Here is a 20047-nt window from a genome sequence, read left to right on the forward strand (position 1 = left end):
GACGAATGAAGTCACCTGTCTGATATTTACAAGTTCCTTTAGGCTAGAGGCTAGCATGTGTGTCAGTGGTTGAATCTTAGCGAGAACATTAGAAAATATTTCAGCCCCTTATAATTCGATCCCCCAATTTGACTTCTTGAAGCTCTACAAAGATTTCCCCTGTTATCACTCCATTGCATCACCTGTTACTTCTTGGCTACCGGGTGAATGTAGTCCTTGGAGAACGACCGCCACCCATTGCACCCGAAGAAATCGACCTCCCCCGGCAAACCAGAGTGGTTCTGGCTCAATTACGTTCCGGCAGATGCAGCCGCCTCAATTCCCACAGAGCTAGGATTGATGCCGACGTGCAAGATGTATGTCCCGATTGTAACCAGGGACCGCACGATACACGTCACCTGTTTAACTGCCCGGCCAGACCCACTCGACTCAGACCCAGATCCCTGTGGACGCACCCCATCTTAGTCGCGGAGTTCCTGGGTCTTGACACTCAACAGAATCAAGCAAACGAAAGATAGTACACAATAAACTGCTACAACAACAACAACCTGTTACTTCTGAATGCAGTGTATCCCTGTAATCTGTATATTTTGCCTCAGTTTTGTAGGAGGCCACCGTAGCGCAGAGGTTAGCATGTCCGTTAATGACGCTGAACGCCTAGGTTCGAATCCTGGCGAGACCATAAAAAAATTTCACCAGTGGTTTTCTCCTCCCAATGCTGGCGAGGTTCAATGCCATGTAAATATTTCTCTCCAAAGAGATGTAACAGCCGACGCACAATTTTTTTTTTAATTATTGGCACTACTTGGCATTGAAGATGTCAACTTGTTCTCTTTTTACATTCATTCTTTGTTTACGTATTCTCCTATATGATGTCATTCAGCTTAAACTTGAATCGGACTGCACTCATTGATATGTGAGAAGTTTGCCGTTGTTCCTTAGTTGAATGTTCATGGGAAAAACGTGTTTTATGTTTAATCTCAAATTGGCGAACGCACCTACAACAACAAAAGCTGCTGGTTTTTTCAACTTGGCATCACTCTCAGTCCTCACGTTTAACAGTCCCATTTTCAAAATCAACCTAAATTGTTGCGATTATTGGCCTTATATTTTTTTGAAGCAAACTTTTTGCCACACCCTTCTTTATTAAATTTGTCCATAGTTTATTTGATAATACAAAATACAGATAGTACATAAAAAGTTAACACACAACAGCTTGTTTACTTCTATCTGTTTTAATTAGCTACCCAAATTAGCACAATAACTTGTTAAAAAATTGTAGCCGGTGGTCTTGCATAAATTATTAACAAATATAAACAAATGTTAACATTCCTATAGTGGTTGAAGTTGCCACCTTGTGTTAAGTAGTTTTCTAAATACATATCCCTAAATAGAGCGCAAAAGTTGAAAACTTGAGAACGGTTAACGGCTTTCCGAATAAATATAATGTTGAATTGCTTTTGAAATAATAAAAAGTAACTAAATTCAGGTTTGCATTTATATACAAGATGAGCATGACTTGAAATAATTCAAATAATTAAGACATTTGGAGGACGTATTTTCTTGTACGTCAATTTTGACACGTCAACCTGTTTGGTAATTTTCTCTCTCACTCTCTCGAATGTTTAACATAACTGTGGCAACTTTAAGACTTCTGCAAAAAAAAAACGTCGTTCATTGCATTTTTGTTTGATAAAATTTAATCAAACGCTTGCTGGGTGGATATATATCTAAAGAAAAGCATAAGAAGTGAATCATACGCCCCAAAAAATAACACTAATTGGACGAACAAAAACGACATAACATGGCGGCCGAAATAAAGCCATCTCCGAAAAGGAATGAACGTTTCAGTACCAAAAAACCTGAATTACTTAGCAAATTAGAGGGCAGTGCTGACGACATTAATGCCGCTATTCTAATACCGGGAGAAAATGGTGTTATCAGTGTGTCCGATGACAAAACTATACGCGTTTGGTTGAAACGTGACTCGGGACAGTACTGGCCCAGCATTTGCCACTTTATGCCCTCGGGATGCACTTGTATATACTATTTGGAGGAAACACGACAACTGTTTGTTGGTCAAGAGAATGGAACTGTGACAGAGAATACGCTCTCGGAGGACTGCAATCGGCTATCGTTCGTACGCGATCACTTGGCTCACCAGGCTCGTGTTGTGGCTGTGGTCTACTCAAAGGTGCACAATTGGGTGCTCTCATGTAGTAAGGATAAAACTTTTGCATATCATTGCTCCGAGTCGGGACGCAGAATTGGCCAATACAGCTTTGAGACACCTTGCACTGCCCTGCAGTTTGATGCATTGGCCAAATATGCATTTATTGGTGATCATGCGGGTCAGATTACCATGTTGCGTTGTGACACACAGAGTGTGCAGTTGATAACCACCTTTAAGGGACACACTGCGGCCATTCGTTGCTTAAAGTGGGTGGAGGGCCCACAGCTGCTGTTCAGTGGGGCCTGTGACCAGAGTGTCATTGTCTGGGACGTGGGAGGAAAACGTGGCACCATTTACGAGTTGCAAGGCCACAAGAACAAGGTGACATCCCTGGCCTATGCCAATCATACCCAACAACTGATCACTTGTGGCGAAGACAATGTTGTGGTCTTCTGGGAAATGAATGCCATGCGTAAGGAGGTGCCTGCCTGGGTGGAGTCCAACAACTGTCAGATATGTTCCCGTCCATTCTTTTGGAATTTCCGTTCAATGATGGATCAAAAACAAATCGGTATACGCCAGCATCATTGTCGCAATTGTGGCCGTGCCATATGCGACAATTGTTCCAACAATCGTATTAACATACCCATTATGGGCTTTGAATTTGATGTGCGTGTATGTAATGCTTGCTACAACGAATTACACACAGTCGAACGCCCCTCGTTGGCCTCATTTCACGATGCCAAACATTCGATTGTTTACATGGACTTGGAGGAGGAGCGTAAACGCTTATTGACTGTGGGTCAGGATCGTGTTATTAAGATTTGGGATCTTAATACAATTTGGGATTAGAGGACGACCACACTGGGGGAATTCTATGGGAGTGGTGGTTAAGCGATCAACTATAATTGGAAATTATAGTAAAAAAAAACATACAATACTACAAACATATACTACAAATTAGAAACGAATGAAGAACAGAATTCTTTATAAAAAAACGAAATATTAATTAATAATAATGTAAATAAAGTATTATTTAAGGACTGAAACACAAATCAGCGGTTTTCAAATGTTACACACTTCACATCTATACTAAATTGTTGTGTTTTCAATGGTTGGGGGTGTAAAGGTAGAAATTAAAAAGAGTTTCCCAACTTAAAACTGGGTCGACAAAAAAAAGAACGGCTTAAAGGGAAAAACTGTCGAAGATGATGAATGTCGTATAAAGAAATCAATTGATAGGTCATAGCCAAAGGTTTGGAATTTCAATATATGCAACGTCAAGACCATGTAACATATATTCACACTTTTTCCGTTCTACTTAGACGAACGTTGTTAAAAGTAAATTGAGGTTATTTGCCAAACGATGGTATATATCAAATATGGGTTATATTAATACTGGAATACAATGAAATTTTGTTAAATATACCATATTATCCATAAACCAACTAAGGAAATTCTCTATAGTCAATTCTCTAAAACGCATATACATATCGTATGTCCTTGGGGAAATCTTCAGCAGCATCGTAAACCTCTACATTCAGTGGAAGAGAAGATAAAGACAACTTCAAGCGATCTTCCCTGTATTTTAGGCTATGTAAAGGTATCGATCTAGGACCACTTCTGTCTAAGGGCTATTGCCAAATCTCCAAATTTTCCGTTTTAACAGTCTATGCCCACCATAAAGGCAACTTGTAGTAGTAAATCTTTTTATTTTAATATTCAAGAAAATGTTCATTTGGTTTTTTAAAATTTTTTGAATTTTTATATGGTTTTTATTTTTTATATACGCGCTTCTAAATAAGGTTTATTTTTATAAAAAAAATATATTAAAATATTTTATTACTACACATTTTAAGTTGTTGCAAATAAATACAACAGATTTTTTGCAAATTGTATGATTTCAGTGCCGCCCAGCTTAGATTCTCCATAAACACGATCCACAAAAGTTATTGGAACTTCGCCAATTGTGTAATCAAATTGTCTTGCTCGTACTAACATTTCCATTTGAAAGACATAGCCTTTGGACACACAACTGGCAATACACATTTCCAACACTCTTCTCTTATACAAACGGAACGAGCCTGTCAAATCGGAAGCTCTGGGTCTCAGTAGAAGTTGTGACAAGAAGTTAGCGCCACGGGATATCAATTTACGCTTGAAATCCCAGCCGGAAACACCACCATTACCAAGGTAACGAGTTCCGGAGACAATGTCATAGTTATGTTTTTTCTGCAATTCTATGAATTCTGGAATGAATTTGGGCTGAAAAGAAAGAAAAAATATTGAGCCAATGAAAGTTTTTCGGGGTTTAAGGAATGAACTATCGGCTACTTCAAAATGTTGGTCCAGAATTTCAGGAATTTTGAGGGGGAAAGGGTTAAGGATGACTGCGTCGTGACGTCGTCGTCATGGCAGTTGATCTGTTTCTCTTTTTCAATACGAAACTCGTTCAGATTGCATTGATGAAGCTGTTGGGATGAGCTAATGCCAATGGGCTTGGTATAAACCACAGAAAGACTATGTTGGTAACAGGGTTGCGGAGTCTGACCCTCGACTCCGACACCGGGTCGGAGTATTGGGTTGCCCAAAAAGTAATTGCGGATTTTTCAAATAGTCGGCGTTGACAAATATTTTCACAGCTTGTGACTCTGTAATTGCATTCTTTCTTCTGTCAGTTATCAGCTGTTAATTTTAGCTTGCTTTAGAAAAAAGTGTAAAAAAAGTATATTTGATTAAAGTTCATTCTAAGTTTTATTAAAAACTTAGAATGAACTTTCTTTTAAAAAATCCGCAATTACTTTTTGGGCAACCCAATATTATGCCAGAGTCGATGAGCTGTTCGCAGTCGGGGCAAGCATGCTTAACTCCGAACCGAACGCCGACTCCGGCTCAATGTTTCGACTCCGGCCTCAAAACCTTGACCCCAGTCGACCACACAGGTTGGTACTATACACCAGGAGGCGAAAGTTTGGTGTTTTCTAATCTAATCCTGTCCTGTTGCACCTTGGCAGGTAAGAGTTGGGGGCTTGGGCCGGGGACGGTTGTTGTTGTTGTAGCAGTGTGTTGTACACCGAGGCGTCAGCCCTTGCCGATGAAGGATTCCTTCAGGTCAATCCGGTACGTACAACCGGCTGCCATGGGATTGCCGGGGACGGTGATTCTTACCTATGTATACGTGTGTGGTCTGACCTTAGACTTTAATGTTGATTCTGCGGCAACAGGCCGCCGAAGTAAGTGGTGTAGTAATCTGACAGGTTCGAATGTTATTTCACTACGTATCGCTTACCTGTATCCAACAAATGTTTCTGTGTTGTTGTTGTAGCCACATTTGCATGTGGAGGTGGCCGATCGCCGCGGGAACATGGTGGCAATTGGTTATTGAAAGGCGCCAATAACTCGCTTTGTCATATCAAGCATCACAGGCACAGTACATATGCAAAAGCCGGTGTCGCCCGATATCTAACTAAGACTCTACGCTCAATACCGCTGATTGTCTTCGGCTGCAGTTGTAGCTACTCCGTATGGAGCATTCTACTTTCCACAACCTATGGATAGTGGAATGCTCCTAGCTAAGCTTCTCGTGATAACGAAGAACTCACTCAACAACAACGAAGAACTTCATACTATCGGATCTCAAAGTTTCAGCCTGTGTGATGCTCATAGTTATCCCGTGACATTTTTGTCATTTATATTGGTTTCCCCTTCCCCTCTCTTTTTGTTTTACGCCCTTGCACCGTGCTATGGTGGATCTCTTTTTTAATCTTTACTTCGAGAACAAACATAGTGGACTTGCAGTCTTTGATAGAAGGGATCTTTGTTGTTGTAGCAGTGTGTATAATACACTTAGACGGCAACCCTTGCCGATGAAGAACTCCATCGGGTTTTTAACCTTATCTGGCTCCCACATAAACTTATGTCCCAATAAGACTTCTAGAGAGCCAGGATTCTTATCCACTGAGCTTTTATTTTGCATGATAACTTTCATTTAAACTTTCAACATTCCATCCAATATGCTCCAAATGGTTTTATAATCTGGTATTGAACATACGTATGTATATACATAACACGGGATAGCTGTTAGCACCACACAGGCTGGAACATTGAGGTCTGATCTGTGTGGTGTTCATTGCTGTCACGAGAAGCCTAGCTGAGTGATACAAGGATAGTGGAATGCTCCATATGGAGTAGCTGCAACGGCAGTCGCGTACAATCAGCGATATCGAGCGGAGAGTCTCAGTGAGAGGAAGGGCGACACCGGCTCTTGCACAAATACTGAGTGCCTATGATGCTCGATATGACAAGGCGAGTTATAAGCGCCTTTAAACAACCAATGACCACCTTATTCACGCGGCGATCGCTCCTTGGACCGGAACGAGCTTGGTCACATACAGGAGCTTGACGAGGATTGCCACTTCCACATGAAAATGTGGATATAGCAACAACAACTTTTTAAAAACTTTCAACACCCATACGGATTACGGTCAGAATCTGTTTAAAAACCGAAGGTTAAGCAACATGGGGAAAGCTTCTCACATATCCATTAGTGCTGTCCGATTTAAGTTTAAGTTTAATGGTAACAAGCTGCTATAGCTTCGATTAGTTTTTAATCGAAGCTATAGAAGCTTGGCTTTACTTTCTGAAAATCAAGAGTTGGCAATTCTTATGCGATTTGGTTGAAATTTTGCATGTAACATTCTTTTGTGGATTTTTACATTTGCTCGAGTATGCTCCTCATTGGCAAATGGGAATCTTCCGATTTCACATAGTGTGCACATGGGAATAATTTTCGAATGGACTTCTTGGTATGATGACCTCCAACTGAACCTTTAACTCTTTTGTTTCTGTCTTTAAAAAGGAAAAACATCAAAGCAACTTGACAAATGTGTTTTATGGTGAGAGGTATGTAAAATTCGGACCAATTGAATTTTAAGTGTTATCTTATCAAATTTTAACGTAATACATATAAAGGATTGATTCCAAAATAGTGTATATATCAATAGATATGTTGTTGGGATAGTTTAGTCCAGTGACACATGTGCACATTATTCCCATGCCCATGGGCATATGTTCTTATGTAGGATACAATAATTTGGAATTTAGAGAAAAGTCCAAAAATGTTTTAACATGTCATGATGAATACATTTGAAAGCCTTTTTTGAAAAAATTCATAGGCACAAATGAATACAAATCCCTACAGAATTTTAATATTTTTCTATAGCAATCCTTTCAATACCGAATGGAGTAATAACTCTTGATACCTATCGGGAAAATCAATCTTACTTACATTAGCTAAGAGTTTTTGCGTCATATTTACTTACATGATGACTTAAATCTGCATCCATGATAATTATAAAATCCCCAGTAGCATGTTGTATGCCATGCATATAAGCGGTACCTAGACCCAATTTGCCAGACCGTGGTCTTAGTACAATTTTATCTTCACCATAAATTTTTTGCAAGTCTTTGGCCACTTCCAATGTGCCATCGGGACTGTTATCATCTATTACAATTACCTCAAACTGATAACCACTAAAAAAATACATATCAGTGAATATGCATTCCATATCATAACACAACAACAGCAAAAACCAATACAACCACCGGCTACTGTTAACATTTAGATACTTACCTTGCATTCATGTATTTCATAATAAGCCATATTATAATGGGCAAATTATCCTTCTCATTGTATGTGGGCAACAGGATACTGTACTTGGGGATAACTTCCTTGGGCATAATTCATTAATATCTTAATCCAATTAACCAATTGTTTCAAATGTGTTTGCTGTTTGTAATATGACGTGTGTTGCTCCTATCAGCTGACAATAACAGAATACCAAGCCAAATGCTGTTTGGTTTAACGCTTTGGGATTTCTTGGTTGCAACGGCGATGCTTTCATATTTATTAGCTGTGTTTTATTTTAGTACTGGGTGCCTAGGACTTGCATATATTCCGAAAGCCTGGCAGGAGGCAAGGGTGGTATTTATACCCAAGCCCGGCAAGGCAAGTAATGCGTCACCAAAGGCCTAGAAACCCTTATGGGTTTACGTCCTTTCTACTCAAAACCATGGAACGTATTGTGGACACCATGATAAAGAGTATGCCATCCAGCGAACTGCTCAAATACAAACAGAATGCCTATGTCAAGGGAAGGTCGCTGGAGACTGCCTTGCACGAGGTTGTGCATAAAGTAGAAGGATCCTTAGATGCCAAAACGTACACACTGGCGGGATGCATTGACATCGAGGTGGCCTTTAACAATGTGCGGGCCGACACACTGATCCAATCCTTAGACCAGTACCGAGTGACCCGGTCCATAAAGACTGGATAAACCATATGCTAAGGAACAGGTGGATAAATTGTGAGTCCCATGGCATAAATATAAGGGAGAAAGTGGCACAGGGCACGCCACAGGGGGCATTTTATCGCCACTCCTATGGGTGACCACTATAAATGACCTGTTACGGATGCTGACTGAGGAGGGACTTGAACCCGTCTGCTACGCAGACGATGTTATAATTCTTCTAAGAGGTAAGGATCCGAATGAGCTATGCAGAAGGGCCGAAAGGGTCTTGCATATGGCATATGACTGGGCTAGACCCAGAGGTCTCAATGCTTACTTACGCCTCAGTAGTTTGGTGGACTGCTATGGAGAAAAGTGCAACATACACATACATACAACCGGTTCAGAGAACATGTTGACTTGGCCTAGGTGGAGCGATGAGGACTGGAGACTATTCTAGATATCCGACCCATTGACATACAGATTAAGTGTGAGGCAGCCACTGCGGCTATGAGACCAAAGGCGATGGGAGAATGGATTGAGAATGTGAGCAGCTCATACCATCGCGGTATAATCGAGGCGACGATAGGAAACCTGGAAGGAAGGGAAGAGGTTTCCGATCGGATACCTGAGATGAACCTTGGAGTCGAGTGCAAGTCACTGCTGCTAGAGCCACAGTCTTCCATTGACGGAACATTAGTATTGCCATCTGATATATCATGTTACATGGATGGATCAAAGCTAGAGGAAAGAATGGGCCTGGGGGTTTACATTGAGAACCCAGGGAGTGAGATCTGTTTTAGACTGCCTGACAAAAATACGATCCCGCAGGCGATCACAGAATGCGTGAAGTAGTGTGGTGCCAACGCGGGGACGTAAGTATACCCTAATCAATGGTGGAGTGTCTAAAAAGTGCTGTCTTATAAAATGTACCATTCGTATACCAAATTTACCACTAATTACCATTTTTTCTTTTTTTATCCCCCACCATAGGATGGTGGTGTTTTTGTAACAACCCGAAATATTCATTAAGACCCCATAAGGTTTATATATATTCTTGATCGTCTCGAAATTTTGATTTGAACTAGCCATGTCGGTCCGTCCGTCTGTCGAAATCACGATAGCGGTTGAACGCGTAGAGCTACCCACTTGAAATTTTGCACAGATATTTAATATTGATGTAAGTTATGGGGGATTGCAAATGGGCTTTATCGGTTCAGATTTATATATAAACCGATCTCCCGATTTGAATTTTTGAGTCCTTGCAAGCTGCAATTTTTGTCCTACTGTGTTAAGTACGGTCGAAATCGGTCGATAACCTGATATAGGTCCCATATAAACCGATCTCCCGATTTGACTTTCTGAGCCCTTATAAGCCGCAATTTTTGTCCCATCTGGCCGAAATTTAGCATGTCGTGTTTAATTATGACTTTCAACAACTGTGCCAAGTACAGTTCAAATCGGTCTATAACCTGATATAGGTCCCATATAAACCGATTTCCCGACTTGACTTCCTGAGACCTTACCAGCCGCAATTTTTGTCAGATTTGGCTGAAGTTTTGCATTCGGTGTTCTGATACGACTTCCAACAAGTGTACCAAATACTGTCCAAATCAGTCTACAACCTGACAAGGATAATCGAGAAACCGGTTTACATGGGAGCTGTAAACCGGTCTCTCGATCATTCATGTTCGGTTCGGAGAAGCTTTAATTTTTGCTCGTTTAACAGAGGTTAAATTTATTTTGTATAAATTTTTAGCAGAATCCATTGTGGTAGATTCCCAAGACTCGGCCCGGCCGAATTTAGCATGCTTTTTCTTGTTTCTCCTCAGAAAATGCACCTCGATTTGCACTAGCCGGTAACATTTTAACATCCTGCGTAACAGTTACCAGTTGTTTTTGCATTGAGTTTTTTACCGACAGCTGTTTCGCTCATCCCTTTCATTCTTCGCTGCAAGCACTGCGCATGACTATTGCAACCATCTCTTTTTCTCTCTGGTGAAATGTCAAACTTGTTTGTGTTTGTGTCCAAAAATGTTACCGTCGGATTGAGAGGCCTATCTAATAAGAAAACGAAGAAAAGAAAACCATAACGGGGTTGTCATTGTCAATCATTTTTATCCTCGTTAGTTGTGAGAAATAATTGAGCTATGCAAATAAAAAGGAAATGAAAAGAAAAATGTAATTAAATTCTCAAGATAAATTGTGAAAAAAAGGTGAAAAATTAAGATTAAATAAGAAGGAGCCAAAAGTGAAAGAGCAAAAAAGTTGAGATTAAAAAAAAAAGAATGTTCGCTTGAGTGTAAATTAGTGATATAAATTACAAATCTTGGAAATAAGGAAGGGAAATATATATAAAAAAGAGTGTTTAAAGTGTGAAAATGAAAAGCCACTAAGAAAAAAAAATCCTCGGAAACCTCATATATATCAAGTTTTTCCATAACTTAGCTGCATTATTAGCCAATTGCCGTTCAACGCAACCATCGTCCATGCCAAGCAGAAATGTCTAAAAAGATTCCTTTCAACGTGGTATTTGCCTCCGGTAAGTTCAGTTATTTAACCCCTCCCCCACTCGCGTATGTCGTTCTTGTCTATCATTATTTATAACTGAGTACGAGAATTAGTTTACATAAGGACATGTCAAGCGAATTGGTGATGGCAACAAATAAAAGTCCTCCCAAAAACAAGACCCAAACAATTTGTAATAAATATTTAATTAGCATGCACTTAGTATAGATGAGATTGCTTGTTTTTCACATAAGGTCGCTAGGATGGGTAACTCACGACCACCAACAAACACTGCCAACAACATCAACTGCGCTGGGAGATTGCTTGACCCATTGAGTACCATACGACTCAACCCTACCTGTCACTTGATTGTAAACTTGAATGTGACATATTTTCCTCCCATTCTACATTTGTCTAATGCCAAACAAAAAAAAAACAAATTTTGTGGTAAATCAATAATGTTTGCTTTTTGGCATCCTTTCTGAGACGACATTTTGGGCATCATCTTGCAAAAAAATCTCTCTGTGAAGTGGCCATAAATATTCAATGATAATTGTTCGTTAAACCACACTAAATCTCGAACGAAGATAAACTAACCCTTTTTGTTTGTACTTTGATTTGCTCTCAAATTATCACCTTGCCATCACCACATCGTAAAATACGATGCACGTGTGGGCAATTTATGGGCTGTGGGGACGTTTCGACGCCATTATTTCTACCATCATCCACACCTTAGAGGATGAAAGCAAGCCACATACATACATAAGTACATATATGTATACAAATAAACTATTTAGATAGTTGTGAATGAAAATAAACATATTCGGCCAATTACAGAGTTTTTTAAATTGTCTATGATTGGGTGCCAATCATAGACCACTTAAAATGCACAAAGAAAACGTTTGAGACATTTTTACGAGAAACAAAATACCTTTACTACGAAGTTTTTCCTTCATTGTAACTATGTAATGTTTCGCTTCAACATATGCATACAACGTTTGCCATAAACGTAGTATTATCGAATGTAACTAAATTTGTTTATTGTAAACCCTTTAGCTACTTCGCCTACGGTTAAAGTATCTCTCTTTTGTTTCGTGTGTTTCGATAGCCGCAAACTATTATTCGTTTGCCGGGCCAATAATTATTTTCTTGTGTCTTTCCTACTAGAGTAGGAGAGAGGATGGGTATTTAAGCGTAGTGACGAATAAAAAGTGTTGGACGGATGGCAAACTCAGAAATTGACAATTTTTTAAGGTTAGCCATAGATACGTCCAATGGCAAAAATCAAAAGAGCAACATAGAAGATGTGGGCATTTAGAAAACAATTAAACTTCCCATACCCAACACCATGGATATAAATCTCAACCAAATTTGTTGAAAGCATATGAACCCATAAATTTTTATAAGCACCACCGAAGGATGGGGGTATATTCATTTTGTCATTCCGTTTGCAACACATCGAAATATACATTTCCGACCCTATAAATTATTTATATTCTAGATCAGCGTAAAAATCTAAGATGATCTAGCCATGTCCGTCCATCTGTCTGTTGAAATCACGCTACAGTCTTTAAAAATTGAGATATTGAGCTGAAACTTTGCACAGATTCTTCTAAGCAGGTTAAGTTCGAAGATGGGCTATATCGGACTATATCTTGATATAGCCCCCATATAGACCGATCCGCCGTTTTAGGGTCTAAGGCCCTTAAAAGCCACATTTATTATTCGATTTTGCTGAAATTTGGGATAGTGAGTTGTGTTAGGTCCTTCGACATCAATTTAAATTTGGCCCAGATCGATCCAGATTTGGATATAGCTGCCATATAGAACGATCCGCCGATTTAGGGTCTTAGGCCTATAAAAGGCGCATTTATTTTCAGATTTTGCTAAAATTTTGGGCAATGAGTTGCGTAAGGCCCCTTGATATCTTTCTGGAATTTGGCCAAGATCGGTCCAGATTTGGATATAGCTGCCAAATAGACAGATCTCTCGATTTAAGGCTTTGGGCCCATAAAATGCGCATTTATATTCCGATTTCGCCGAAATTTGGGACAGTGAGTTGTGTAAGGCTCTTCGACATTTTTCTGCAACTTGGCCCAAGATCGGTTCAGATTTGGATATAGCTGCCATATAGACCGATATCTCGATTTAAAATCTTGGCCCCATAAAGGGCGCATTTATAATCCGATTTCACTGAAATTTGGCACAGTGACTTATGTTAGGCTTTTCGACATCTGTGTCGTATACGGTTCAGATCGGTTTATATTTAGATATAGCTACTAAAAAGACCAATATTTTGTTATACACAATTGAACAATGACTTGTACTTAGTAGTATTTGGTCCAAATCGGAACATATTTCGATATAGCTGCTATGGGGCATAAGGTATGCATTTTTCACCGGATTTTGACGAAAGGTGGTTTATATATAAACCCGAGGTGGTGGCTATCCAAAGTTCGGCCCGCCCGAACTTAACGCCATTTTACTTGTTAAGTCCTTACCGGGTGGGGATGTCGAAAGGTTCAAGACCAAGATATCGTGTATATGATAGCTATATTCAAATTAAATCCGATATACACCATATTTAACACTAATGCTGAGGGATTTTAGAATAGTTCTTGTACCCAATGTTCAGCTGCTTTAATATAAGCGATATACATGTATGTCCAGAATGATAATTCGGGTGATGGTCTAAACAACAAGTTTGTGAATCAAAAGATGATACGATTTGGATCCAGTTTGAAACATATGTGTTGTGGTTTAATTTAATCGAAATAAGGTCCAAACCGAATCATATAAGGCAAGGATTTGCAGGAGTCTAATTTAATTTTTATACCCTACTCCACTGCTGTGGTACAGGGTATTATAGATTTGTGTATTTGTTTGAAACGCTAAGAAGAAGAACAGCTAGACCCATCGATAAGTATACGGATTGGCTTAGAATCACTTCCTGATTCGATTTAGTTTGTTCGTCTGTCCAACTGTCTGTCTGTCCATGTATTCTTGTAATCGAGGTACAGGTCGCACATGTCCGATTTTCACAATTTTTTTTTTGGTCCAAGGACGAACGCTATTGATTTTGAAAAAAAACGGTCCAGACTTAGATATAGCTCCCATATATATATTTCACCCGATGTGCCCTTTTAAAGCTATAGAAGCCACAATTTTGGTCCGATCCTTACAAAATTTGGCACGAAGTGTTTTTTTTAACGACCCAAAATGCTTGCAAAATTTTATTGAAATCGGTCCAGATTTAGATATAGCTCCCATATATATCTTTCATCCGATGGCCTTTTAAAGCTGAGGGAGCCACAATTTTGGTGTGATCTCTACCAATTTAGGCACGAAGTGTTTTTTTTAACGTTCCAAAATGCTTGCAAAATTTTATTGAAATCGGTTCAGATTTAGATATAGCTCCCATATATATCTTTCATGCGATGGCCTTTTAAAGCTCTGGGAGCCACAATTTTGGTGTGTTCTATACTTAATTTGGCACGAAGTGCTTCTTGTGACGTCTCAATATGTGTGCAAAATTTCATCTAAATCGGTTCAGATTTAGATATAGCTCCCATATATAACTTTCGTCCGATTTGACCTATTAAGGCTATAGAAGGCATAATTTCGATCCGATCTTTACAAAATTTGCAATGCACAAACTTTGGTACGAGTTTTTATTACCCATTTGAATACCGTTGCTGAAGTTCATCAAACCGATTCAACCATGTAATAATTTTACCATATTTTGTCTTCAGTTTAAATAACGTTTAATTAACTATTCAATTTAAAAAAATATGTTTATTGCAACAAGAGTAAACCAAAGGGCAATGAATAGTAGCAATTGAGAATAAAGTACCCAAATGCATCTCAGAAAAATTGAAAACAATTCTTATATAGCAGCAACATAAGTAAAGCAAAACTTTTATCTCTGCGCAGATTTTTCCACCATGGGATAGGGGTATACTTATTTCGTCATTCTGTTTGTAACTCCTCGAAATATTCGTCTAAGCCTCCATAAAGTATATATATGCTTGATCGTCGTGACACTCTAAGTCGATCTAGCCATGTCCGTCCGTCTGTTTGTCTGTCTGTCGAAAGCACTCTAACTTTCGAAGGAGTAAAGCTGTCCGCTTGAAATTTTGCACAAATACTTCTTATTAGTGTAGGTCGGTTGGGATTGCAAATGGGCTACATCGGTCTATGTTTTGATATAGCTGCCATATAAACCGATCTTGGATCGTGACTTCTTGAGCAAATAGAGGGCAGAATTCTTTTCCGATTTGGCTGAAATTTAGCATGAGGTGTTTTATTATGACAACAACTGTGCTGAGTATAGTTGAAGTCGGTCCATAAGCTGATATAGCTGTCATATAAACCGTTCTGGGGTCTTGACTTCTTGAGCCTCTAGATGGCGCGATTCCTATCCGATTTGGCTGAAATTTTGGACGAGCGGTTTTGCTTTGACTTTCAACAACTGTGCTAAATATGGTTTAAATTGGTCCATAACCTGATATATCTACCATATAAACAGACCTGGGATCTTGATTTCTTGATCCTCTGGAGACGGCAATTCTTATCTGATTTGGTTGAAATTTTGCATGACGTGTTTCGTTATGACTTCTAACAACTGTGCCAAATACGGTTGAAATCGATCCATAAGCTAATATAGCTGCCATTTAAACCCATCTGAGATCTTGACTTCTTGAGCCTCCAGAGGGCGTAATTATTATCCGATTAGGCTGAAATTTTATTCAACGGCTTCTCCAATGGGCTTCAACATACGTGTCAAATATGGTCCTAATCGGAATATCGCCTGATACAGCTCCCATATAAAGCGATCTCCCTATTTTACTTCTTGGGTCTCTTTTGAGCAGCTTTTTATACCCACCACCGAAAGAGGGGGTATATTCATTTTGTTATTCCGTGTGCAACACATCGAAATATCCATTTCCAACCCTTAAATATATATATATTCTTGATCGCCGTAAAATCTAAGATGATGTAGCCATGTCCGTCCGTCTGTCTGTTGAAATCACGCTACAGTCCTTAAAAATAGAGATATTGAGCTGAAACTTTGCACAGATTCGTTTTTTGTCCATAAGCAGGTGAAGTTCGAAAATGTCTTTTGCTGAAATTTAGGACAGTGAGTTTTGTTAGGCCCCTCGACATCTTTCTTCAATTTGGCAAAGATCGGTTAAGATTTGAATATAGCTGCCATATAGACCGATCTCTCGATTTAAGGTTTCGGGCCTATAAAAGGGGCATTTGTTATCCGATTTCGCCGAAATTTGGGACAGTCCGTTGTGTTAGGCTTTTGGACATTCCTCTTCAATAGTATTCTTTAATTTGGCCCAAATCGTTTCAGATTTGGATTTGGTTTCGGGCCTATAAAAGGGGCATTTGTTATCCGATTTCGCCGAAATTTGGGACAGTACGTTGTGTTAGGCTTTTTGACATCCCTCTTTAATAGTATTCTTCAATTTGGCCCAAATCGGCTCAGATTTGGATATAGCTGCCATATAGACCGATCTCTTGATTTAAGGTTTTGGGCCTATAAAAGGCGCATTTGTTATCCGATTTCGCCGAAATTTGGGACAGTGAGTTGTGTGTCAGATACGTTCAGATTTGGATATAGCTGCCATATATTTATTGTTCGGTTTCGACTAAATTAGGGACAGTGAGTTGTGTTAGGCCCTTTGGCATCCCTGTCCAATTTGGCCCAAATCGGTTCAGATTTGGATATAGCTGCCATATAGACCGGTCTCTCGATTTAAGGTTTTGGGGCCATAAATGGCACATTTATAATCCGATTTCGCTGAAATTTGACACAGTGACTGATGTTAGGCTTTTCGACATCCGTGTCGTATATGCGTCCGATCGGTCTATATATGTATATGGCAACCAAAAAGACTAATAAGTTCTTCTACAAAGTTGATTGAATTCAGCTCATTGAACTTATTAGACCACGCAATGTCCGTGTCGAATTTGGTTCAAATCGGACCATATTTCGATATAGCTGCTATGGGGGCATATAGTATACAATTTTCACCGGATTATGACAAAAGGTAGTTTACATATATACCCGAGGTGGTATGGCCCGGCCGAACTTTATGTCTTTTTACTTGTTTTCTCTGTGCAGGTTTCTTTTCGACTTTTAGACTTCAAAATCACTTATTCGACTTTTTAATCAATGAAAATCGACTTAGACTTGGCACAAAAATTCTGTGTGTCGAATGGTAGCAAAGTTGTAGGGATGGTAAAAATATGACGTTTAGTGTGGTGAATAATTTTTGAATAGCCCGGGGGCTAGTGAGATTTTGTAATGTCAGTAATTGTACAATAAATTCATTTGCGTTTTGGTAACTCACTTATGTGCGGCATAACTTAGCCGCCTACATTGTGGGCAAACGTCACTAAATCTAAACAACTTATTTGTACGGTACGGTTACGTGTTTTTAGTTTATTGAAATGATGGCGCCGACGTTTAGTGATTTTTCTAAATATAACGGCGTCGAAAGTTTGTTTACCTGGCATGAGTTTCGTTCATTTTCATGCAAGACAAATTTAGCCAGGTAGTGTACAGGAAACAGCTGAGTACACTATCTGTCAACGAGATTTCATAACTTTCGGTTGGGTGCGTGCTTTATAGTTAAGAACCACAGCACACACAAGCAAAGAAAAATGGCGCCAACTAGTAACATAAATTAATCACTGATTTTGACAGATAGTACACTCGATTTTTTGTTGTCGGTCAACTGTTCTTACCTGTTAAATATTTCTTGTTTTCATGTAAACATCTCCATATTGCAACGTTCGCATTTGTGATATAACTGCTAGCAGTAAAGAAAAATATTTTTGAAAAATATTCATTATGCAAATAATTATTATTTTCTGGCTTTTTCCTGTTATCATGGTACAATTAAAAGGTAGGGTCTTTAGCACAACATCAAAACTCTTCCTTGAGTGGCAAATTGAAATGTCAACGTGGTTTTAGAAATAAACTTTGTTTTACAACTTATCTTCTTCAAATGTGATTTTTTTTGTGTATTTTCATCATTATAACACTGTTTTGTGGCTTATATGTGGAATATCGGATCAAATAGAACATCCCTTCGAGATTTTAGAAAAAAATCACAGATGTGTTATCAAACCTTTGACATTTAGATTTACAAAATCAAAACAAAAACCAGTAAGAGCGTGCTAAGTTCGGCCGGGCCAATTCTTATATACCCTCCACCATTGATCGCATTTGTCGAGTTCTATGCGCGGTATCTCTTTTTAGACAAACATAGAATATTGAATAAGAACTGTTATCCTATTGGAGCTATACCAAGTTATAGTCCGATTCGGACCATAATTGAATGCTGATTGACATTGTAGAAGTCATTGTGTAATATTTCAGTTCATTCGGATAAGAATTGCGCCTTGTAAGGGCTCAAGAAGCAAAATCGGGAGATACGTTTATATGAGAGCTGTATCAAGCTATTGATCGATTCAGACCATACTAGACACGTATGTTGAAGGCCATGAGAGAAGGCCTTATACAAAATTTCAGCCAAATCGGATGGGAATTGCGCCCTCTAGAGGTTCGAGAAGTCAAGATCCCAGATCGGTTTATATGGCAGCTATACCAGATTATGAACCGATTTACGCCATACTTAGCACAGTTATTGGAAGTCATAACAAAACACCTTGAGCAAAATTTCAGCCAAATCGGATGAGAATTGCGCCATCACTTGGCTCAAGAAGTCAAGATCCAAGATCGGTTTATATGACAGCTATACCAGATTATGAACCGATTTGAACCATACTTAGCACAATTGTTGGATATCATAACAAAATACGTCGTGCAAAATTTCATTCAAATCGGATAAGAATTGCGCACTCTAGAGGCTCAAGAAGTCAAGACCCAAGATCGGTTTATATGGCAGCTATATCAAAACATGGACCGATATGGCCCATTTACAATACCAACCGATCTACACTAATAAGAAGTATTTGTGCAAAATTTCAAGCGGCTAGCTCTACTCCTTCGGAAGTTAGCGTGCTTTCGACAGACAGACGGACGGACATGGCTAGATCGACATAAAATTTCACGACGATCAAGAATATATATACTTTATGGGGTCTCAGACGAATATTTCGAGTAGTTACAAACAGAATGACGAAATTAGTATACCCCACATCCTATGGTGGAGGGTACAATAAAATAATTGTACTCAGCTGTTCGCATGAACTCATCTTATAAGTACATCCTGTACTATTATGTGGCGCGCACATTTTATTTACTTATGATTTTTTTTACAAACGTCAAAATTTGTCAGTTTTAGAAAAAATGGACGATGTACACAGCAAAATGAAATTTTTTGTGACTTCCAAAAGATGCACACAAATGACATGTGTATGCCATGCAGGCTAAACAGTCGTATAGAAAAAAAGTCTATCACTTTAAAGAAAATACATGCGGTGGAAAAGAACAGCTAGTGTGAAAAGTGTCAGACTTGTGATAGTGTCGTGCTTTCATTATAGAAAGCATATTGCGGTATATTCGGTATAAGTACGACCTACCAATGTATGGCCCCTGAAGCCTCCACCCCTAATATGGCCGATGAGTTATTCTAACCAAATGACGAAACGCGTCCCATAGTGGTTGGTAGTCATTGAGCTCGTCTCGAAAGAGAAATAAAACGAAAAATTGCTATTTATTCTTTGGAAAGGGTTTTCAGACTAACAAGCTAAATATTTCATTTAAAGACATTTTGAAAATAATATTTTTTCTACAGATACAAATTTTAATTAAAATAATATAACGAGAATCAAGAGGAAATTCATATAGTACTTTGGCTTAGAAAAATTTGTGTTAAATGTTTATCTTTCGGAACACTTTTTACGGTAAAATTTCTCAAAATTCATAGGAGATTTCTGGAATCCTTTTTAATGCCTTTTTGCATTTGATGGTTTCTATATTAAAAAAAATAAATTTATGTTAATAATCCTATTATTTTGACAGCGAGTGCCATTTTATGCCAAAATCATTAAATCCAGCTTTCTTTACTAAATAGTCATATAATATTAAGAAAAT

The 20047-nt window shown here is 38.8% G+C and overlaps 3 protein-coding genes across 5 annotated transcripts in view; 2 read left to right on the forward strand and 1 right to left on the reverse strand.

Annotated features, from left to right (window-relative positions):
• The first annotated feature begins 1606 nt into the window (after positions 1-1606).
• Positions 1607-3270, forward strand: LOC106080446 (WD repeat and FYVE domain-containing protein 2). The gene has a single exon (XM_013241840.2). The coding sequence runs from the start codon at positions 1805-1807 to the stop codon at positions 3023-3025; it is 1221 nt and encodes a 406-aa protein (XP_013097294.1). The 5' UTR covers positions 1607-1804; the 3' UTR covers positions 3026-3270.
• A 640-nt stretch (positions 3271-3910) lies between these two features.
• Positions 3911-8009, reverse strand: LOC106080445 (dolichol-phosphate mannosyltransferase subunit 1). Its single transcript, XM_013241839.2, has 3 exons — positions 7806-8009; positions 7495-7705; positions 3911-4438 (listed from the first exon to the last, which is right to left on the reverse strand). The coding sequence occupies exons 1-3, from the start codon at positions 7910-7912 to the stop codon at positions 4028-4030; spliced, it is 729 nt and encodes a 242-aa protein (XP_013097293.1). The 5' UTR covers positions 7913-8009; the 3' UTR covers positions 3911-4027.
• Positions 8010-10535: 2526 nt separating this feature from the next.
• Positions 10536-20047, forward strand: part of LOC106091457 (centrosomal protein of 104 kDa) — a 203777-nt gene continuing 194265 nt past the window's right edge. For all 3 annotated transcript variants that reach the window (XM_059364599.1, XM_059364600.1, XM_059364601.1), the window contains exon 1: positions 10536-11002. In XM_059364599.1, coding sequence (XP_059220582.1) covers positions 10963-11002 — 40 coding nt within the window. In that variant the 5' untranslated portion in view covers positions 10536-10962. The remainder of the gene's footprint in view (positions 11003-20047) is intronic.

This window comes from Stomoxys calcitrans, chromosome 3 (assembly GCF_963082655.1).
Source record: "Stomoxys calcitrans chromosome 3, idStoCalc2.1, whole genome shotgun sequence".
In the NCBI taxonomy this organism is placed as follows: Eukaryota; Metazoa; Arthropoda; class Insecta; order Diptera; family Muscidae; genus Stomoxys; species Stomoxys calcitrans.

Excerpts from the sequence above, each read along its gene's own strand:
- LOC106080446 (XM_013241840.2), top strand. The coding sequence starts at position 1,805 with ATGGCGGCCGAAATAAAGCCATCTCCGAAAAGGAATGAACGTTTCAGT.
- LOC106080445 (XM_013241839.2), bottom strand. The coding sequence starts at position 7,912 with ATGCCCAAGGAAGTTATCCCCAAGTACAGTATCCTGTTGCCCACATAC. Across the intron at positions 7,706-7,805 it reads ATGAAATACATGAATGCAAG|TGGTTATCAGTTTGAGGTAA; the intron begins GTAAGTATCTAA and ends GTATTTTTTTAG. Across the intron at positions 4,439-7,494 it reads ATGCAGATTTAAGTCATCAT|CCCAAATTCATTCCAGAATT; the intron begins GTAAGTAAATAT and ends CTTTCTTTTCAG.